Source organism: Oreochromis niloticus, linkage group LG10, assembly GCF_001858045.2.
Source record: "Oreochromis niloticus isolate F11D_XX linkage group LG10, O_niloticus_UMD_NMBU, whole genome shotgun sequence".
Classification (NCBI taxonomy): Eukaryota; Metazoa; Chordata; class Actinopteri; order Cichliformes; family Cichlidae; genus Oreochromis; species Oreochromis niloticus.
The window spans coordinates 1,291,523-1,314,147 of record NC_031975.2 but is presented as its reverse complement, the minus strand read 5'-3'; the positions used below and the strand labels follow the sequence as shown (position 1 = coordinate 1,314,147).

The following is a 22,625-nucleotide window of genomic DNA, read 5'->3' as shown; positions in this document are numbered from 1 at the left end:
AACCTTAAGATTATAATCAGCAGGCAAGCTTTCCCATTGTTCAATAATACTGCAGTCTTGATTTTTTAAGCTTTTAAAATTACTTTTTGCAAATATGAAGCTCAGCTTGAGACAAAGATGACAATAAAAATCTCAAACTCATCTCCATAGTTTGGATTATAATATTTCTCAGTTTAAAAAATGAGAGAGGCTTTTATGCACAATAAGATGAATGAAGCGGAGCCTGTAGAAAGTTGAGGTTGGTGGTAGCAAACGTTTATCCGGCTTGCTGCGGTCATCAATACCACTCTGCAAAAACTTTGGCTTCAAATTTGAAATTCTTAAACCTTTAATACAACTCGGGGGTCTTGCCACCTCTGGTGGACAAACGTCTGCAGTACCAAGTTTGAGCAGGTTTTTTTTTTTTATCGTGGCTGGTGACTGAAGTGAAAGCTTCCGCTGTTAACGTGTGCAAACAGTAACTAAAACAGTGCAAAATGCTTCCTTGGCTGGTCCAGCTTACGTACAGTATGACATTGACATTTCTACATTCTACATTATACCAGTAAATATTAAAGATTTCCACGGACGGGCTATTTTGTTGCGAGAAGAAAAGGTAAAATGTGAAAAGGGAGTTAAAGGGAGCCTAGCACACAGTTTAACCACTCTGGACTGAAACGGGCTTCACGGATTAAAATGTCCAAAATATAATCCAGGACACCGGTAAATCTCCAAAAGTTGAATCTGTTCATCTGGACGTAGCGTTTGGTGGGAGAAACGTTTCGTCACTCATCCAAGTGACTTCTTCAGTCTCAGCTGACTGCAGGTTTCCCCAAACCTTATCAACAGTACATTTGCATAATGACTGAAACCAGCCCACTGAAGGAACAATGGGCTGTGAGGTCAGTTCCTTAATCATAATTGTGCAAATTCCCATGACCATTGATCAACAATCACTGACCAGAACCCACTGATCAAAGAACACTGATCAATGGCCATGAGTACCATTCACAGAGAGTTGGGGAATGGCTGCAATCACAGCATTGTAAGATGGCCAGTGATTGTTGATCAATGGTCATGGGAATTTGCACAATTATGATTAAGGAACTGACCTCACAGCCCATTGTTCCTTTAGTGGGCTGGGTTCAGTCATTATGCAAATGTACTGTTTATAAGGTTTGGGGAAACCTGCAGTCAGCTGAGACTGAAGAAGTCACTTGGATGAGTGACGAAACTTTTCTCCCACCAAACGCTACGTCCAGATGAACAGATTCAACTTTTGGAGATTTACTTTCCTGGATGATTGAGAATGCATCAAGACACCGGTAAGGTTTCCTGCCACTCCCTGTAAGTCACAAGCTCGTGCTGTCATTTTACCATCGAGCCCATAGAGGGCAGTCAACCCAAACATCCCCTAGCAGGAAAAAGAAATAAAAGAAGCGGTTTCTGTACGGACGCTTTTAATCTGCGCACAATCAGAAAGAAGCGCCGCATTCTCACATTTTCGTAAGTGTGGCTGCACAGGTGAGTGTTCATGCGATCAATATAAACAGTGCTAACTCCAGGCTTTCACACTGTGGTGTTACAGGATGTGTCCTGTAAGATCATCCTTTCGTGTTCTGTTGAACATCGCGTCTTCGTCTTGCTAAGCAGGAGTTACTCAAAGAAGAAAGCTTTGAATGGAGCTAGCTAATTTGCTAACATAACATTAGCTGGTGTTAGCATTACTTGTCACTGTCCTTGCTCTGTTTACTTGGCGCCAAACTAGATTTGTGGCTTTGGTGTACCACGTTATTAAATCTGTGTAATGGCGATACCCGAGCTTTCCGTTGCTTATATGAAAAAGTGAAAATACGAAGAATAAAAAGCCTTAGAAACTAGGCTAACGTAATGCTAACACTGTTCTTACTCTGTTGTGGCATGCGCTCAACTCTGTCACTATGACAACCACCTGACCAGGACGGGCTCTTTAAAGTGTTAATTGTTTGACAATCTAATGTTGTGGTAGTCTTATCACCAAAGTGTTTTGTTTTTTAACATTTATTTAATGGTGACTGGGTTGTATGTCGTTAAAACGTCAGTAGAAATATTTGAACCTCTTGCTGGATCGAATATTTTTTTTATTTATCTATTGTTTGACATTCTGACATAGAGTGGGATACTCTGAATACTCTGTCTAATAATGCATGTTTTTAAATTTAAAAGTAGTGGTAGGAAAGCGGGCAGGATCACTTTATAGTGACTAATGAATGATTTCTCTGCTTTTAATACAGATGGCAACTACAAAGGTTCCAGAGGTTCGTGACATCACACGAATCGAGAGAATTGGTAGGACTGAGACCCGGAAACACATGATTGGTTACTGTGTGATAGTGCTGTGATAGGTGCACATGGTACCTGATTCTTGAGAGTTTTTTCACTTCCTGTGACTCACATTATTTTATCTGTTTTCACCTTGTGTTTAGGTGCACATTCTCACATTCGTGGCCTTGGTTTGGATGATGCTTTGGAGCCAAGACAGGTAGCTTTAATTCCCTTTTCCTCTCTTTCTTAAGGGGCATGTAATAGATTTGTGACTTAAATATTCTGTGTCTGTGTAGAGGAGATGTGCCTTTTACATGTCTATGTTCAATTCCAGGTGTCTCAGGGGATGGTTGGCCAGCTGGCCTCCCGTCGAGCTGCAGGAGTCATCTTGGAGATGATCAAAGATGGCCACATTGCTGGCAGGGCAGTACTGATTGCTGGCCAGCCTGGCACAGGAAAGACTGCAATTGCTATGGGTAAGAGCTCCACTGGAAGCTTTCCAGAACATAATATCAGCCCCAGTTAGAAGATATTGGTTTCTTGGATTGATGGAATTGGCTTAGGGTACATTTTTGTTGCTCCTAGCTTGATTGGCAGAGTGTAGGTTTGGCTGAGACTTTGTTTTTGATTTTGGGGGGTTTTCCAATGCAGGCATCGCCCAGTCTCTTGGCCCTGATACACCCTTTACAGCACTGGCTGGTAGTGAGATCTTCTCCCTGGAGATGAGCAAGACTGAGGCACTTAGCCAAGCTTTTAGAAAAGCCATCGGAGTAAGGATCAAGTGAGTGAGCAAATGCTGTAATAGGGTTTGGTAAATCTTCTTATACGAAAAGAACTGCTATTAACTGTTTTTGTTTTTTAACAGAGAGGAGACGGAGATCATTGAAGGAGAGGTGGTCGAGATCCAGATTGACAGACCAGCCACAGGAACAGTAAGCAGCTTACACTCATAATATAGTTAACCCAGTCTTTTTATGTGGTTCTTTGGAAAGTATTTTATTGGTCACACTAGGGTTGGGCGATATGTAAAAATTTTCCAACCGACAATCGTCAGTCCAATAATCGACGATGGGCGACATATTCGTGCATGCGCAGACTTTTTGATGGGCGGAGCAATGTAATCATGCACGGACTGATTTGCACGTTTACAACACAGAAGAAGTCCAAACATGGACGAACTAATTTCCCAAAAATTAGGGCTGTGGCGTTAACGCGGTCATCACGATTAACGCGATTAAAAATTTTAACACGCTGAACCCATCGGGAGCGCAGAATGAACGAACTTTGGACAAACTGCTCAAAATGTGTTGACAGAGACATTTCAGGGATTTTGACTCAGTCTGCGCACTGATGGGTTACTTGTTAATCGCGTTAGTCGTGACGATGGCGCATTAACGCTGACAGCACTAAAAAAATATAAAGTTGCCAATTTGGGATTTTTAAGCCAGATGAAAGCAGCAAACCTGAGGATGTAACCAAAGCGGTGTGCGCTTGTGCAGACGTATAGTGCGAGCAAAGTACTCAAACACGGCTAACTTGCATGAGCATGTACGTGTCCACCGTCCAGCTGAGTATGCTAGGCTATCAGCAGCTTCTGCAGCTACATCATCAAGCATCTGGGCGCACTCTGAGGAGGGGGCGTTTGCTCGCAGATGAAAGAGGGTGCCGTTATCTTTTTTCTGTTGACTGCTTCTATTAGCTCCATCATTCTTAGCAAACTTACTCATGGGCGGGCAAATAAATAAATAAATCACCCGTGTGAAAACGATCGCCGATGGGCCGATGGGCTCAGCCTGTTGTCAATAATCGATATTTTCATCCAGTCGCCCAACCCGAGTGTCACAGACAGTATAGATTTCACATGTAGTTAAATGAACATGTAAACACTGTTGTAGATATAAAACACTGTACTTCATATAACTTACTGAGAATTTTGTGCCTTGGATCAGGGTGCAAAGGTGGGCAAGTTGACGCTAAAGACTACAGAGATGGAGACGATCTATGACTTGGGCAACAAGATGATTGACAGTTTGAGTAAAGAGAAGGTGCAAGCTGGGTAAGTTCAGTAGGTGATCTTGTTACAGGACCTGTTATGTATGAAGTTTTACAGCATCACTCAGACTTGCACAGGACTCTCATGTCTTCTGAGCTTTTCTTTTGCTTTTCTCTCAGAGATGTTATCACTATTGATAAAGCCACTGGAAAGATCACCAAGTTGGGGCGCTCTTTCACCAGAGCCAGAGACTACGATGCCATGGGAGCTCAGGTCTGTTGTCACAGCGCTAAGATCGTGCTGTTGTAACTCCACTGGAGATTTTCACACTAGGATGGTTGCTGTATTTTAAAACCAGTTTCTTTACCATCTTTTTAGACCCAGTTTGTACAGTGTCCAGAGGGAGAGCTGCAGAAGAGAAAAGAGGTGGTCCACACAGTGTCGCTCCACGAGATCGACGTCATTAACAGTCGCACACAAGGCTTCCTGGCTCTCTTCTCTGGAGACACCGGAGAGATCAAGTCTGAAGTCCGCGAGCAGATTAATGCCAAAGTGTGTGAGTGGAGGGAAGAAGGAAAGGCCGAGATCATTCCAGGGGTAAGTTTTTTTTATATGCTTCCATTTGCTTTTCATGTGTTTCTGTTAAACGTTTCTCTCTTGGTTGTAGGTGTTATTTATTGATGAGGTGCATATGCTGGACATGGAGTGCTTTTCCTTCTTGAACCGTGCCCTGGAGAGTGACCTCTCCCCAGTTCTCATTATGGCCACCAACAGAGGCATCACTCGGTACCGTTTTTCCAAACCATGCTGCTTTTAGTCAGCCTTCCGCTTCAGTACAAATAACAAATAACTGAATAATTTGGGTGTTTCATTAGTAATGTGCTACTCGTTCATTTCCCTGCAGAATCCGTGGAACAAACTATCAGAGCCCTCACGGCATCCCCATCGATCTCCTTGATCGGCTGCTCATCATCGCCACCTCCCCTTACACCGAAAAGGAGACGAAGCAGATCCTGAAGATCCGGTAAAAACGCGTGTTCATAATTGGCTCAGCAGACGCTTCCATCTTCTGCCACAGATGAAATGTAAAGCTGCGTGTTTCCGTTTCAGGTGTGAGGAGGAGGATGTGGAGCTGAGCGAGGAGGCTCACACGGTCCTCACTCGTATTGGCATGGAAACGTCACTGCGCTACGCGATCCAGCTGATCAGCACCGCAGGACTGGTGTGTCGTAAACGCAAGGTTAGCTTGACGTGAACGAGCAGACTTCAGCAGCAGCATGTTATCACAGGAGTTTCTCCATTGTTTCTTTGGTGTGGCATTTCTTTAGTTTTGTCACGTTCACTCTGTTGGTGTCATTTGTTTGTTGTTTGCTTTGCAGGGCACAGAGGTTCAGGTAGAAGACATTAAAAGAGTTTACTCTCTGTTCCTGGATGAGGCCAGATCCTCTCAGTACATGAAGGAGTATCAGGATTCCTTCCTCTTTAATGAAACACGTGAGTTTGCTGTTCATCCTCTGTATCAGCAGCTCCATTATGGTGCGTTCACACAAGCTTCAGTTAAACACTGGTTTTTACCCCTTGTGGGAGTAATTAGTGTAAATTTAGGTTTAGAAAACTAAAAGTGATCTGAGGAGAAAAACGCTACAATGTGACAAGGCGTTAGTCCCAACGCAGTGCTGGAAAAGAAGATGCTCAGTTTTCTTTCTGTGTAAATATGCAGATTTGACATTACATGATGAACAGAGAGATGTGTGTGTTCTTATGTTTCAGAAACAGCTGCTATGGACACCTCATAATGAAGACGATGCTTTCTTTTCCTCCTCTGTGAAGTTTTTTATGCTGTTCGCCGTCCTCTAGTGTTGGTGTCGATTCACAACCGGAGTTCTTCCCAAATTTGAATTTAGCCTCTTTTGAATTAACTGAATTAGACTCGAGATGGAATTTAAATTGAGTGAAACCACAGAATTGTCCTTTATCTCCACACTGTTCAAATTCAAATCTTTTGGACTGAAATTCAGTTGAACTTTGAAATGACCCCAATTCTGTTCATCTCTGAGGCCTTGTGGCGGGAATATCCATTCCTTAAGTGTTTGTTTTATGTTGTTGACCTTTACATGGTTTATTTTTATGAAAATAAGTAAACAAGCTTTTCTAAACACATTGAGATTCTTTCTTTCTTGTTCTTTAATCTTGATTGCTGCAAAACAGTTTTTCACATGTTTCAAAGTTGGATTTTGGACGTTTCAGGCTCACATAAACATCGTACAAAACTACGAATGATGTGTCCTGCCTGACCAGGAGGTGGTGCAGAGTCTGCTCAGGATTACCTGTGATGGATAATGTTGTTTAATAATGTCTCAACAGCTTCAAAATCACTGCTTCTCCTTTTTTTTCTTTCAGCCAATCACAGAGGATCACATGATCAGTTTATTACCCCGCCTGAAGAAAAAAATGTTTGGATGTAAAATTTAAAACAAAATCACTCCTAACATTTATCACTAATAAAAATAGTTACAGTTGCTACCACAAGGGGGAGCTCAAAGATCTTTACTGTAAACCCACGACTGGTTCTGAGAAACAATGCAACGTGCAAACCGCTGGGATGAATGCGAGCCCTTAGTGTGCATTTCAATGAGCCAGTTGAACAGCATTGCATACAGCCTAAAAATATCTTCCTGTTGAATCATTTCAGCGTGTTGTTTGATGTGTGTCGTCCTGTCAATGACTGTGTCATACTTGAGTCTGCAGGTGTGTAGCAGGCTTTGACACTCACGCGCTCCTTGATTTTCCTGTATTCAAATGTTTAGACCTTCCGAGTCTCATCATCCTTGTAATGTCATAGTTGGGGTTAGTCTGAGTATTTAACCAGAAATCTGACAGAGGGGTCAATCAAATCATGTTTTCAAAATGATAGTGTATTTTATCTAAGTCATAAATTGTTGAAAATGTGACAAATAAGTAGTTAAAGTGCTGTTAGGTATTTAGGCATATCAAACGTATTATAAAAACGGCTTTAAATTTGTGAAACTATGTTACATTCAATAGATCACAAGATACTGGATTTTTGATCCCAGTATCTTTAAATGTCACATTTAATGTTTTGGGGGGTTTTTTACAGTCAAGAGTTTCATTTTCACAACTTAAAAATAGGTACAGAAGAATGGGGGTGTAACAAATTTCCAAAGATTTCCAAAAAACAGAAGATCTCGTGAATCCTTTAATGTAATAAATACAAGTTGTAAGTGGAACTATGGGCTCATTAATTAACTTATCTATGAATCAGCCTTGATGTGTGTACTCTGACAACACGTGCTGCAGGCTCATCTGAGAGCATTAGGATCACTTCACAGCAGATGGCCCCGCCCCTCCCTGAGCCTGGTTCTGCCGGAGGTTTCTTCCTGTTTAAAGGGAGTTTTTCCTTCCCACTGTCGCCAAAGTGCTTGCTGATAGGGGGTCATATGATTGTTGGGTTTTTTTTCTCTGTGTGTATTATTGTAGGGTCTTCCTTACAATATAAAGCATCTCGAGGTGACTGTTGTTGTGATTTGGCGCTGTATAAATGACATTGAATTGAATCACTCCATTTCTACACAAACCAATGAATCTTCTTCTGAATTTCGTGTCAACATATATTGGACAGCCATATTCAAATGTCTGCGATAGGCCAGTATCTACCAATAACATCACCAGCAACCTTCAGCTGAAATGAGAATATTACCTGACTGTTTCAAACCAATGAGAGCATATTAATCAATTTTACCTACATATTTACAAAGCAGTGCAGACTGCCTGCTCTCTGATAATATTTCATGTTTAGTTGGTGTCTGTGGGAGAGAGTTCTTACCCTGCTGCCCACATCCCGTAAACCCCCCTCAGTCCCACGAGGCTTCTGTTGTGCTGCTGCCTACTACCACATGCAATGGATTCTCCGACTGGATTTAGGCCGAGATGAACTTCACAAGGAACCAGCCTCACTGTTAGGATTTACAGAAGCGATATGGGGAGCGCCTTTATCGTGTCCTTCATTACCAGAATGTGGAGAGCCATGTAAACTGAATCCTCCTCTGAGCAGAATTAAGAACCGTCTCAGTGCATTTAATATGGATTTGAATACACTTGACCTCAGGACATTTTTCTTCAGCGTCAGTGCGAATACAGATCATTGTTTACAGATCACACTCGGCTCGGTCCCTGTGGGTGTGAGCACTCTTGGCTCCCACTCTTTGTCTCCACACCACTGTCCACAGGCTACGAGGCTGCGCAGCATGCTAACATGTTGTGGCATTTTGCCTGTTTCACAGATTTGGGTGCCCTTTTTCTCTGCCACGCTAAAGTCCTCCTAGTATTCTGCAAATGTCCTCTTCACAGATCCCTACCCTTCGACTGACTTTATCTCCTCTTTTTTTGTAATCAGCATTCAGAGCTGTTCTGTAATCATTGAAGCACTTTGAAAACACGGCCAAAGTGCTTCAATGAGCTGGGTCAAAGTGACAGCCAGGCAAGCACTATCCTGCACTATTGACTGTGTCAAAGGTCATTTGACATTCTCACAGCCTAACAAGCCTCTCCACATGAATCTCATTAGGTGGATGTATCCATATCAAAAGCAGAACTGACGTATTGATCAGCAATATTGTCAGGAAAGGGTTAGCAAACCGATTCGCTGCTCGACCTGGATGTGACCATCAGTTCATGGTGACAAGTAGTAGAGGCAAAATCACAACAAAGAAATGGAGAATTTTGTGCTTTTGGACTGTGTGAGTTGGTAAGCTAGTGCGCGGCCTGTCTGATTGTTTACAGCTACAAATGAGCCTCACTCAGGTGTTTTACTGCAACACTGACTGACAGCAGAGCATGGGTGTGATGGTGTCCTGTTCTCAAAGCAAACTTATCAGTACGTCACACTCGTCATGTCCCCTTTTCTTTATCTGCTACACTTACTGCTATCTAATATGCTTCACTTAAGCACTTCTCAGACGTGTGTTTATGTCGACATAAGCAGCGAGACCTCACTGAGGCCTCAGTAAAGTTCAGCAAACATTTCCTGTCCTCGTTGTTTTTCTGTCCTGCCACATTTCCTCGTGTGATGTCATCCATGTCTTTTAAATAGGATTTGAGGAATCTGGAATGTGGTGTCTGTGTAGGCATAGTATTCACGTCTATTTCCTGAAGTCTCCGAGAAAAAAACGAAATCTCTTAGAGCCATATGTGAACAGGCAGAGAACGCTGTTCCTGTGGTAAAATCAAAGAGGGAGGTCAGTGGAAGTGCATCACGCTGTATGGATGTGGTGATGTCATAAAAACAGGGTTAAGTGAAGCAATTGATGCTCCTCAGATTTGTGTCCAAGTCAACTGAGGGATTATTTCATGTAAATAATTATCTGTCCCACTGAGACAGCTGCTGAACAGTGGAAACCACATCTTGTACATCCACCAACCCAACTTCTGAATTCACGTCATAAAACTGTTTCAAATCCACAAAGCTTGTGTGGCGATATGGAGTCAGCTTCCCATCACTGTCGGCCTGCGTGCAACGCCTGGTCGGTCACTAACCATTCTGAATTATGTATTGGCTCCATTTGAGTCTTGGCTCCGTGACATCCATTTCTTTGTGGTTAACATGTCTCAGCTCTTTATTCTCTGGCTGAGTAAGAGCTGAGGAAAGTGTGAGCCCACAGCAAAGACAGGAAGCTGGGGTCAGCTGTGCATCTATAATGCAGCTAAACGCTGGGCAGGACTAATGTTGGGCTATAAGAATGACTTATGTTAGTTTGGGAGCATACAGGTAAAAATGAAGGATTCTGAAAATAAAATAGAATTTTTTTATTCAAATATGGACTTTTATTTTTAGACATTTACAAATTTCATGCAAAATATGCAAAACCAACCTGATGGGTGGAAATTCAGCCATCAGTAACACTACAAAAGCCATGGACATAGTAGCCTTACTGTAAGTGTGAGTAGATGTATTTGGTAATTGTAATGACATCGTGCTGAAACAACTGGAAAAGCATATCCTGTTTGTATTCTGACATACAGTCAAGCCCATAATTATTCATACCTCTGGCTATTTTGGCTATTGACTTTTTGCTAAAATATAAATAAAACCTGAGAAATATTTTTTTCCACAATGATGCCTCTTGTACATCGTCTTATTATCTTTTGGGAGACACCTCTGTCATTTCTGGTCAAAAAGGAACTTGCTGGTTGAACAAAAGAAACTTTAAGTCAAAATTTGGCAGGGGTGTGAATAATTGTGGGCTTGACTGTATATTAATTAGCTGTTAGCATATGAGAACACTGAGTCTGATGGAAATCATTTGCTTTGCAGAAATGTGATCATAGAGAAAACGTTAGGAAAACTGAATTTCTTTATTTTCCAGTGGTTTAGTGATTTAGTGCCACTGCCAGCGCTAAAGGAAAAGTCAGAAGGTAATCATCGGGATTCGTTTATTTTCATCTGATATCTGTACAAAACTCAGAGCACCCACTCAGTCAAGAGCCAGACCAGCTGCTGGTGTTCCTAAAGGGTCAGATCCACCGGCTTGACAAATGGGACTGTGGGTATTGTAGGTATACTGCAGCATGACTGATCCGGCCCAGGTGGAGAGAGCAGTGAATTACCCAGGAATGTGCATATCAGCTATATGTGTAATATATTCCTTACATCAAACATGTTTAATTTGACTACACAAAGCAGCAGATATCCTCTAATTGTGTCTCTGGCCTCGTTTAAAGTAGAAGAGGTGTGGTATTGCAGGTGTGAGCGATTTACTCTGTCAGCTTGTTGCATGCACCTGTGTGCAACCAGGAAGAGATGACTGTTTGCTGTGTGTAGATACTCCATGTAATGTGCCTTTCTCCACACTGTGGTTGTCCTTCACTTTCTCACCTCTCCACATGCAGATCATTCACAAAGCTGCTTCCACACCTCTGCTTCTTGTGTGGGAGCGATGAATGCGGATGCTACCCCACACATATGAGCGTGTGCATAAATAGCCTCGGTTCATGCTGCAGTGGAAACATCAGTTCTAAATATGGAATCGTGGGATTAAAAATAGCAACATCATTCAGTCTTTGCAGGCCAAGCATAAGCTCATGTTTAATTCAGAAAACTCTGGTATTCATAACTCACACTTGCTTCACCCGTGACACCGAACCCACTGTGGTGCTTAACAAGCACACTGCGGTAACGCTGTTTCATTGTCAATTTGCATTACATCCTTGTTAGTAAGCATGCAAATCAAATTAATCCCTCATCCCAGCGGGGACGTCACTGACACAGTCTGAAATGAAGTTACAGTTTCAAGGCCGGGTGGGAAGCGAGGAGCGATCATCATAGCTGGCTGTAGGGTGATGACGTCTGCTCCAAAGACAGCAAGCATGGCCACTTCCTGCCATGTTCTTGACAGATGTTCCTGAATCATTTACTCCTTCACTGACATTGCTGAGCCCACCGACATCACATCTCTTATTCATTCCATGTGGGCAGACAGCTGAGGGTAGGAGGGCACCTCGTGTTTTCCCTCGAACATGTGTCAGCTTCTTTAATCGCATAATAACACATGCAGAGATGTGCATTAATGCAGACTCTGACAGCTGAAGGTTAGCCGGCTCCACGGGGCTAAAAACATCCATGAAGTCCAAAGTAGAGGAGAGGAAGAGCGTCGCTCAAGCCAGGCATCAAATGCGCAGGTCTTAAAAGTTAGCAAATAATAATTTCACACGTATTGTGTGTTAAACAATAAACAACCTGAGACGCCACTTCCATGTTTAACTTCGATCATTTCATTTAGCTTTAAGGTGTACCTCAAGGATCGATTCTTGCACATCTGTTCAAAAATATCTCATAAAATGTGACTGTGTGAGTCTGTAGGTAGCACTTCCACGTCACCAGTGAAGAAACCACACAACATAGTTCTGTAAGTCAGGTCAAAACATCCTTAACCACAACGCTTTCAGACACAGTGCCTCCACTTTGGTTGGACTTTTATGGGATTTGTTTGAGACGGGATGAATTCTAATAATAACTAATAACATGTTCATACAGCTTATTTTAGCCAATTTAAAAATGGGGCTTTGGGCAGCCTGTTGCTAAAACACATCATTTGTTCCTGTTTCTTTCTGTGAAGAATGTCAAAGATAGTTTGGCAGACATGAAAACAATGTTTTTGCACCAACAATGTGATTCTTGTTGGTGCAAGCTGAAAATTTGGCATTTCAGCATCGTGTGCAGTGTATTCATAAAAAATGTAGGAAACTACAGAGTGGAGTACAAAAGAAATGGAGGGCTCTTCTTCTGCAGATAAACAGTATCTGAAAGTCATAATTTGAAAGAATAGGAAGACTTGATGATGGAGGACCTGAGAGAAGCATCTGCCCTCTAACGTGATCAGAAACGGTCTCAGTCTGAAAGGAAACAAAGCCACCAAACACCAAATGACTCATTCATCACACCGTACAATAACAGCTTCCCACTGCAAGCACAGTGCAGAATGGAAATCCTTACATAATTAATAAACAAACATATATTTGTTAATAGATTAACAACACATTTGTGTGTTATCTCATTTACACAGGGCTGTAACAATGCTCCCTAACTGTAAAACACTGCTCGTTTACTCCTTTTAAAGTTGTTAAGCTCCTTGTTCAGTTCTTATACAACTTCTGGAGGGAATATTAGGCTCATAACTGCTTTTGTTCAGCAAACTGGATCCAAGTGTCCGAAAATAAAACAAATACAGTTCAGGGTTTCAAAACGACAACAGTGATGTGTCTGTTACACAACAGTCAGTGTATTTCAAAGAGTTAAAAACCTCTGTTTCCTGCGTCATATTAGAAGAAAAGCATGATGATATTGGATACGACTGTCATATAAATACACTGCATTTATTATTTCTTCTGTTAGTCACACAGAGTCTTTATGATGATGGAAACTTGAACAGCTCTCTGCCTTAAGTGAACTTGTGATGAAGCAATGAGCTGTTTTTGCCTTTTTCCCCTCAGTTGCTCAAACATCACAGAGTTATTTGTAGTTTTTAATCCTTTTGTACTCTGAGCTCCTCCTGTTATAATGCTGTTAGAAAAAACATCTGCAACACAGACCAGAGACACAAACTGCTCATCAGTTCGCATGTTACATATTCCTCATTTTACAGAGTAAATCGAATTAAGTGCTCAAACATATTTTCTTTGGCAGCCTCGCAGATACATCCGTCTCTATTTCATGCAAAATGGAGAATGACTTTAAAAATGACAAACTGTCCTCGTGTTTCGATGAAGGTGACTGTGCCTCTGCAGCGTGAGCCGGGTCAGGACGGTGGGTGGGCGCCGGCAGAGGGAAGTGAGAGAGTCACAGAGGAGGTGTGATAGACTGTGAATACCTGTGGTTTATCTATTCTGATGAAAACTCTCGACTCCATTTGAGATGAAAGATCGGCTTTCTTTCTTTCCTTTTTTTACTATAAGCTTTGGTAGCACAGCGCTGGTAGCACTGTATTAATCATCAGCTCTAACTGCACTATGCAGTCGACCTTTTTGTGGAAAACACACACTTTGCTTCACATCTGTTATTTTTGTCTGTTGTTCCTTATTCCAGTTAAGAAGGAACATTTTTGGCATTTGATGTCAGAAAGGCCACACGTCGTGCAGAATGAGTCGTCATATTCAACATTAAGAGTCTAAGATGAACTAAATATGATAGTGATTGTCACCACATCATAAACCTATTGTGTTCTCATTCCAGTGACTGCCAAGATTCCACTTTTAGATTTCCATCCATCCGTTCTCTTCCGCTTATCCTTGTCAGGGTCGCGGGGGGCTGGAGCCTATCGCAGGGGTCTGAGGGCGAGAGGCGGGGTCCACCCTGGACAGGTCGCCAGTCTGTCGCAGGGCTGACACACAGACACAGACAACCATTCGCACTCACATTCAAACCTTTAGAGTAATTTAGAGTTTCCAATGAAACTCTTTATGGGAGGAAGCCGGAAGACCCGGGGAGGACCCACGCCAGCGTGCTCCCTGTCTGAGATTTCATTTACAGAAACTATTTCAGGTCTTTATTCAAAGCTCTTTCTGTTTTCAACTTGTTGACATTGATCGATACTCTGTCTAAAATAATATGATAATTTACGGATTTCTTACAGCATTAGACTGCAAAGACTAATTTAAAGTTTGGAGATCAAATCTCAGAAAACAGCCAGAAAAAGAAACAAACACAGAACGACAAACATGAAAACGCGATTTTTAGTTTATTTTTACAGCGGTGCGCTTATTCTGATGATCTTTTTGTATTTTTATGAAATGGGTGTGCTGACACTTTGGAGGCTATTTGTGAAGCTAAACTTACCCCGTGTGTCGTCCTCTGTGAGTGTAAGTGGGCAAAGTGCAGATGGAAATTCCAGCGCTGCTAGAATGGTTCCCCCTTTTCCTGCCTACGCCCCTGTGTTTCCTGCCTGCTGTATATGACTAGGTGTGTTGAGTTTGAGACTGGAGTATCGGACTTTGGGGTACATATTTGTCTGACTGTGGGAAAGGGTGTTGGTTTCTTTGGGTCGTTTGCCAACTAAACACTAAATCTCCACTTGGAGTTTGCTCAGGCTCCTGACGTCAAATCAGATAGTGAGGTCGTGTTTAAAATGTGGTTTAGCCTAATTAAAGGCCTCCCAGACAACGTCTCAAGTCTTCTTTTGTCACAAAAGCAGTGTGTGCTTACTCTATGTGCTTGTACAGCCTTGTCATAGACCAGTCCATTGGTGCCATTAGCAGTCATGTGAGGGAGCTGCCCTTTCTAATAAGCATCTGTGCAGAGATGACCTTTCGGTGAAGGTGTCCTCGCTTCCCGGGCAGTTAAATAAATATATATATATATCTTTTTTACAGAATCCACAGCACTGATGGAGCCCTGTGATGTGTCAGCGTGTCTGTAAACCACTCTCGGGGCTGCAAAATTACTTTGCAAACTGAGCCTTACAGGGGCCTGCCTCACTGCACCTGAACAATACAGTGGTTCATTCATGGATCAGCTCCTGCCTTCTCTCACTGTGATGAAAATCAAGTCTTTGTAAGCCGCTGCAAAGATGAGGCGAGTGGAACTAAATAGGATGTAGTTCTCAAAAGTCGTGTTTATTTCAAAATAAAATTGTTTAAATGCCTTCGATCTGACTCATCCTTGTGTGTCTTCACTGCAGCAGAGTTGAACAAAGGCACAGACAGATGACATTTTATTATAAGGTTTACAAAATACTGCTGCTGCTGAATGATGTAGCAGGCTGGCTAATGATGGGTCTATACCACGGTAGGTGGGTTCATTTACAAGCAGAGATGGTTCACAAACCATTTCAAAAGCAACAACAAGAATCAAAGGACTATGCTCATACAGTAGTTTAGATTTTAGAAGCCGAAATGTGAATAAAAACAGAACGTGATGACTTCCATACTTTAATCAGAATAGCAAACATGTTAAACGTCTGATCTGAGAGAATGAACCCTTTTCTGTAAAATAACAGCTGATTTTGATGTTAGCAACTTGGGAAGGGGGAAGAAAAAGCAGGAAACTAAAAGGAGTTGGGATGTGCAGAGGTTCATCAGTCTGTAACTATCTCATCATCTACAGTACACGATGTCAAATGATTCAGCGGACCTGGAGACATTTCTGTGTGTGAGGGACAAGGCTGAAAGTCAATATTGGATGCATGATTCTGCAAAACAGGCATGATTCGGTCCTGGAAATCACTGCATGGGCTCAGAAGCACTTCTGGAAGTCACTGTCTGCAAACACAGTTCACCGTGCCGTCCATGAATGGAGGTTACAGCTCCAGCATGCAAAGAAGAAGCCACATAGAAACAAGCTCATGTAAAAGGAACTGAGGAAAAGTGGAAAACTGTTCCGAGGTCAAGTGTGAAGTTCTTCTTGGAAAATATGGAAGATGTATCCGGACTGAAAAGGAGAGAAACCATCCAGCTTGTTATCAGCACTCAGTTCAAACGCCAGCATGTTTGATGGTACGGGGGTCTGTGAGTGTTTCTGGCAGTGACAGCTTGGACATGTAGAAAGACCATCAGTGCTGAAAGGTACAGACAGGTTTTAGAGCAACATGCGCTCCCATCTACTTTATCTTTGAAGGATGGTTTTGCATATTTCAGCAAGACAACGTTAAACTGAAATTTGCATCTAACACAACAGCGTGGTGCTGACCTGCCTGCTAACCCCAACCCAGAGAGCAGACCTGGGACTGCTGAGCATCTTTAATCCCACATCAGGAGGAAACAGCATTACTGTCCTTGAAGCCCAGCAGCTGGTCTCCTCAGCTCCCAGACGTTTGCAGACTGTTGTTCAAAGAAGAGGGGATGCTACACAGCGGTAAACAGCTCTTCTTCTTCTTCTTTTTTAAAATGTTGATTTTCTCAATTAAAACCTTTGACATGGTTTGTGGGATCTACTGGGGATAAAATCTGGGTTTGAGAGATTTTCATTGCACACTTTTCTTTAAATTTACATTCCTCACAATTTCTTTGGCATTGAGTTTGTGTACAACTGTAATCCTGGGTCAGTCTGTCAGACTGATTTATTGCAGCAGAATGCAGTTAAAGCGTGGTGTCTGTGCTCCAACAGCCTCTCCCCACAAATACGACACACATGGAAATGAGCAAGTGATGAGCAAACATACCTACGGACATGTCAGAGCGCATTCTGCAGGTTGACAGCGACTATTAGTCTCGCAGGCTTTCCTCCATTTCTGTGATACCAACGCTATCAATTAACATTTTGCCAAGCAGCACAAAACTGATGCCTTAATAACTAAACACTCGTTAGGTCCTTTTAAAGTTTTTCCCTCCTAAAATATTTGAATCCTTGTATTAAAGTTACAAACAAACTATGTTACAGACTAATGTCTGCAACAGCAGCCAGGAATAATCTTAGCACTGAACAAACACACACAGCATCCCGACAGATGAATGTGGATGTTAGTTCTTGCTCCAGTTTATGCACAGCCTCTCAGTTAAGTAACAGTCGAGGCGCTTCTGCAGTGCGAGCTTTGTTCTCAGATTCACACAGCGAGACGCGTCTTTACGCTGAAGTGAAGCAAACGCCATGAACACACTCGTTTGGCCGTGGCGTTACAGACACACAGACACACAGAGACGTGTGTGTGAATAGGTTTATTTGATTTACAGACCTGTACATTTTTCCATCAATCCACCCACAGGAGCATCACATTTCAGTTCTAAAAGAATACCCTCTGACTTCTCGGACACTTCACGTGTACTGACCTCTAAAAATAAAAATAACTTCTGGTTTTTGTTTTTTCTCTTCTGCTCAACATGAGTTTATTTATACAAGACTCTTGTATGACAAGAAGCATTTCCTCGAGACATCACTTCAGTGATTGTTAACATACATTTACAACAGACTAAAGGACGGACTGGTGCTAAATCAAATGAATTTTGGCAAAGTGAAACTCGGTTCATGGCTCGTCTGATCAGAGCCAAAGTTCCAACTGATGACAGATGACGACATGCCAGCGCCGAGAGGCCGGGCCGTCGATGGTGCGAGGCTGTGGCTCAAAGAAATCCCTGATCATTAAATGTGCAAAAATGGTTTTAAATCTAGAAATATACCAACAAAAACAAAAAATGAAAACACATAAATGAGCTTAATATAAATTGCATCCTTACAATGAGACTAATGTGTCTTAAAAACAACCCATTGCATTTATTTGCGTGTCTACACGTGGGAGATGTCCAATCGTAATCCAGCTAATGCAAAAGGGGCGTGTGTTGTGTCAGTATGACAGGTTTCCAACCCAGTGACACAATAGCTAAGTCTAGTATACTGAAGCCTTAAATTTCCCTTTATAGAATATTCTTCAATATGTAACAAACAAATAAATACATTGCATCCAAGCCATCATTTACAATATATTAAAATCGCTGCTTGATATAGCTTTATATATATATCTCTACTGTAGGTATTCAAAAAGTCCTCTGATAACATTACAAAGGAAAACAAGATCAATAAATGGAAGGTAAGAAGCTTAGTTCGTTAAGAAGATGAGGGTGGTGTAAACACATCGGGTGGGACAGAATCACATTCAGAGAGCTCCACGCAGTTGGAGGAAGAAGCTAAAGCTAATGATCTGGCAGCAAGGACACGGCCCACACAGCACCCCCCACACAGCCAGTGAGTCATGCTCACACATCAATGCTACAAGAACAACTCGGAGTCTCCTTTTACTCCTCAGCTCAGGTCAGTGCATCCTCTGCCTTCTGTGGTTCCTTCGAGGTCTGCAAAGTGCATCTTTCCTGTGAAACCTGTGATTCCATTAGTGGCTCTGAGGTTTCAGAATAATCACATTCACCAAAAGCAACCCTTCACGATAGCTTGTATTAATTATGTACAAGCTACACGCTATAGCTTTCCTCACTGACACTTTTTGTTTTGTTTTTTTCGTGAGAGATGTGTACCGGTATCCATGGAAACGACAGGCAGAAATAAAGCTCTTTCAGCTCTTTAGGGGGATTCCTCATTCATCAGTTTCCAACGATAAGAGCTCGCATTTCCTGTTCCTGTCTGGGATTTTGATTCCCCTCGCTAATAAACTGATGACTGCATCTCCAGCTCTCTCCAAAGGTCCTTTCTTCTAATCATGCAATGGGATATCTGCAATTGGAGGGGAAGGGCCTCTTTTCACAATGCCTGTTATTGTAACCGCTGATGATTGGACTGCGATCCACCATTAAGAGCGACTCGGTCCCTGTGTGGGTGGGTGGTGTGTCCAGAAATTCAAAACCAACCATCAGAGAGCGACCTCTTTAAAGGGAAACCAAGCTCACTGATAAGGCAGTGTGAAACAAAAAGGTTGGTTTCTTCTAAATGTTTTTAGTATTGCTTCTCGTGTACATAAAAATGACATTTACTTTTGGAAAAAGCATGAATATAATAAATTATAAATATAAATTATATAAACTATACATATCCAGTGTCCACTTTAAATTGCCCAGACTGCATCATCACGGTTAGGAAACAATCATAGGCAGTAACCTCCAGTTTCAAATCCGACATAAACAGAAAACGACACAGACAAACACAATCCGAACATAACGTGTGGAAACGCACACGGGGCTCAAAGAAAACATCTGCAGGTGTGAAAGCTCCGACTTTAAGGCTTGTTCACTGACCTTTTCCAAAGCAACACATTTTTGGCTCTAGCTTGTTTACATGCACGGCAAAACTTTCACTGTGAAAATACTGGATTTATAGTGTAAACACTGAATTTCACGTTTCTGCCGTTACTGCGGTGAGACTGTGATGAGTAATGCGACATTAGTCGCATTATCGGAGGCTTGTTTGAAGAGATAAACAACACCTGCACCGCTGCTGCGTTTCCCTGCGGTTGCATCACTGGCTCCTGGCATCTCGTCTGTTTACAGGCTTCAAGCACAGAAAGCCAGCGTGCGAGGGCGCCACAGAGAAACCGATGAGGCTGCTTTAGCTTCAGCAGAGCATGCGTGGCTTTGACGAATGCATGTAAACAAAGCTAGTGATGAATTCACAAGGGCTGTTGGCGGTCAGTGCAAATCTGAAGGAATGTAATGATGCTATGGCACTTGTTGCGGATCGACAGCCGATAAGAGACAGACAGGCAGACAGACAGGGCAGGTTCGTGGTCAGCATTCAGTAGTTTAGCATCAGGAGGGCTTACAGGGGACTTTGCCTGCACCTTATCCTTCAAAAGTTCAGCGGATCCTCACAGACAGAGGCGAGGAGGACACGATCTAACTGGAGGGTGGCTTGAGCACCTTCTCACTGGGCTGTGGTTTAGATGGAGGGGCAAGACGCTCCCTCTTTCCAGTTCCGAGTCACCTCAGCGAGACTGCAAAAAACAGAGAGCAGCAGGAGCCAAGAGGAGGAGGAGGATGATGATGATCGTGGGGGAGGATGACTGGGAGCATAAAGAAGCCTTTCTTTTTATTGCCGTCTAGTCATCCTTTGTCAGGTGTGGTTGTGCGTTCAGGTAGCTCCTCATTTGCTCGTCACCTGAGAGGAAGAGAGAAAAAGGTGCAGTTAGAGCCTGGCCTCACCACGGGGAATTCTCCTGTAATTAACGCTGAGGTCAAAGCTCCCGGGCCATCTGGTACGACCCTTCGCACCAGGACCAGCCTATGACCTAAATATGCCAGCGCATTACGCTTTGTCTAACGCAGGTCCTCCCCAGTCTGCAAGCTATAAGCCACAGCAACACGCGGCCGCTGCTTCTCCAGATGGAGCCGTATATTCCATGTTGATGCTGCCTCGCTTTCTATGTCAAACACGCCATTGGGCATATGCAAACATTAATGAGGGAAAGGTTTGTTGAGGGTAAAACACGGTCATAACACGAGGCGATTAAAGGAGGAAGTGATTGAACGAAGAGGCCGGTGTTATTTGACAAGCCAATCTAACTTCTAGCTGGTGATACAAACACAAACAAAGCTAATGCGTGGAGAAGGCATGGCAGCAGAGGGGGAACTTCACACCAGCTGCAGATTAGACCATTAAGCTTTCACGCTGCCACACTTGTGATCTCTTCAGACTGGATGAGTGAGGGATGGCAGAGTGTCCCGCTGTTTGTTGTGGTCGTTTACGTTGCCGTGGACGCTCCAGTGCACATGCTAATGCTGCGGCTACAATGGGATTATTGCGAGAGAGCTCAGCAGAGTGATTTTCTGAGCGTCTCTCAGTGAAACACTCACACACAGGTATATATAGTGCACATGTATACAAACACACTGAGAGCAGCCGGGGTAATTAGCATAAACAAGAGGATCAGGGGATTTTTGGTTGGCATATGCAGATCCGGTCCTCTCTGGGATGAAGCACTTTTCTCCATTATTAGTTCCAGTTGTTGCTGTAAACTCTGAATTGTTTATGAGACAGACTTGAAATTAAAATACCCAAACGCTGGTGTGATGGAGAGATAATTAGAGTTGTGAATGCTTTGATATTTGTAGGACTGGCCTGCCTCCTCGCAGCTTTACAATTACTGTGCTGGCTTCTGCAGCAAAGTGGAGGACTGACTGATTTGGCAAGCAAACAAAGACTAATCAAACCAACACGCAGCAGTTTTTGGAAGCAAAAACACGTCGGCTGACACGGCTACAGATGTGATGGAGGAGCGACGAAACCAGACTGAAGGCCAAAGATACAATAAAGAAAACACGGTATTCACAATGTCATGAAACAGGAGCCTTTGTGAACGCAATAAAAGCTATACAAGTCACACCACAGCCTGCCTCTATACTTCCCGTGTGTGTGCATATGCATGTGTGTGTGTGTGCATATGCGTGTGTGTGTGTGCGGTCTGCGGTTGCTGCCCTGCCGGCACCGTGAACCCAGCGAGCCCTGCTGACTGAGGACTCTGAGCTTTTGTTGAATGATAAGAGGGGGAAGAAGGAAAGTATGTGCCTGCAGCTGTATAAACAGTTATACCAGTTAAAGTTTGGACAGCAGTGATTAAGTCAGAGTTTTGCCTCATGATTTAAATTTCCGGGATTCCAGTTACTGATTAAATGAGCGTGAAGGTCCGCTGTCAGGTCTCATGCCGATCTTTTGACGGCCCCTGGCTCGGGGGCGTCCTCGAGGTATTGTGTGGCGGGGTGGAGGGAACCTGGTCAGCAGAGGCCAGCTCCTCTTGCAAAGGAAGTTAATTGGATCTCGGTGTATCTCATCTCCGTCTGGGATTGCTTCGCCGGAGATTAATAGCTCGCGATGTATAACAGCTTAAGCGATTACTGCCTCCCTTCATCCTCATTTATTCAGCAGAAGTGTCTTTTCTCTCCTCACACTAACTTCCACTTCTTGATGGATTCAGACACTTTTTCAAATTGAAATATTCTCCCTAAACTTTTCCAGCGCTTTATAATTTCCTATTTGTCGGCCTGTTTCGCAGAGAAGACGGCTGTACACAGCGGTCAAAGTGAGCGTGAACACGTGTCATCGCTGAGCAGCTCATCTGTTATCTGTATTGATCTTGAATCAGACCCAAGGGAGGAAATGCTACCTGCCATTGACTGGATTACCCTCCGCATCAAATCTGTTGAGAATCAATTACTGTGGAGCGATGTGGTTGTACTGCAGAGCAGAAATGTCACAGGCAGACTCAACTCTGACCTCATGCAGCTGTAATCACTGTTCTCTATAATTAGCACCGTTTGACAGCGGGAACGAAATGCTTTGGCTGCTGTGTGTGACGGAGAACTGATGAGGCCCTCAGGCTGAGAGCGCTGAAACACAATATGCATGGCGGCGGCGGCGGCGGCAGCGGCGGCGGAGCCTTTCGTGTCACCTGTAATTAGCTATGCACGCTAA

The 22,625-nt window shown here is 43.0% G+C and overlaps 2 protein-coding genes and 1 long non-coding RNA gene across 6 annotated transcripts in view; 2 read left to right on the top strand and 1 right to left on the bottom strand.

Moving 5' to 3' along the window:
* Window positions 1–1,363: 1,363 nt before the first annotated feature.
* Window positions 1,364–6,436, top strand: ruvbl2 (RuvB-like AAA ATPase 2). Of its 3 annotated transcripts, none has more exons than XM_005463000.4 (14): window positions 1,364–1,503; window positions 2,253–2,307; window positions 2,445–2,500; window positions 2,618–2,759; window positions 2,935–3,064; window positions 3,149–3,215; window positions 4,233–4,339; window positions 4,456–4,549; window positions 4,655–4,873; window positions 4,944–5,062; window positions 5,181–5,300; window positions 5,387–5,516; window positions 5,656–5,770; window positions 6,047–6,436. In XM_005463000.4, exons 2-14 carry the CDS (start codon window positions 2,253–2,255, stop codon window positions 6,070–6,072), a joined length of 1,380 nt encoding a protein of 459 aa, XP_005463057.1. In that variant the 5' UTR covers window positions 1,364–1,503; the 3' UTR covers window positions 6,073–6,436. The 3 variants fall into 3 exon arrangements, with proteins under 3 accessions (XP_005463057.1, XP_003458079.1, XP_005463058.1); XM_003458031.3 differs by having other exon boundaries at window positions 1,454–1,485; window positions 6,047–6,072; XM_005463001.4 differs by lacking the exon at window positions 1,364–1,503 and adding an exon at window positions 1,948–2,055 and having other exon boundaries at window positions 6,047–6,072.
* Window positions 6,437–14,177: 7,741 nt separating this feature from the next.
* LOC112847996 (uncharacterized) lies at window positions 14,178–17,730 on the top strand. The gene is made up of 2 exons (XR_003221855.1): window positions 14,178–14,330; window positions 15,158–17,730. It is a non-coding gene; the product is annotated as an uncharacterized LOC112847996 (long non-coding RNA).
* Window positions 17,697–22,625, bottom strand: part of spns2 (SPNS lysolipid transporter 2, sphingosine-1-phosphate) — a 57,693-nt gene continuing 52,764 nt past the window's right edge. For both annotated transcript variants that reach the window (XM_005462999.4, XM_003458030.5), the window contains exon 13: window positions 17,697–20,315. In XM_005462999.4, the coding sequence (XP_005463056.1) occupies window positions 20,301–20,315 (15 nt within the window). In that variant the 3' untranslated portion in view covers window positions 17,697–20,300. The remainder of the gene's footprint in view (window positions 20,316–22,625) is intronic.

Bases quoted from the DNA above. Each gene is read 5' to 3' on its own strand.
- ruvbl2 (XM_005463000.4), top strand. From the start codon at position 2,253: ATGGCAACTACAAAGGTTCCAGAGGTTCGTGACATCACACGAATCGAG. The intron at 5,063-5,180 runs GTACCGTTTTTC...ATTTCCCTGCAG, and splicing joins ACCAACAGAGGCATCACTCG to AATCCGTGGAACAAACTATC. The intron at 5,301-5,386 runs GTAAAAACGCGT...TTTCCGTTTCAG, and splicing joins AAGCAGATCCTGAAGATCCG to GTGTGAGGAGGAGGATGTGG.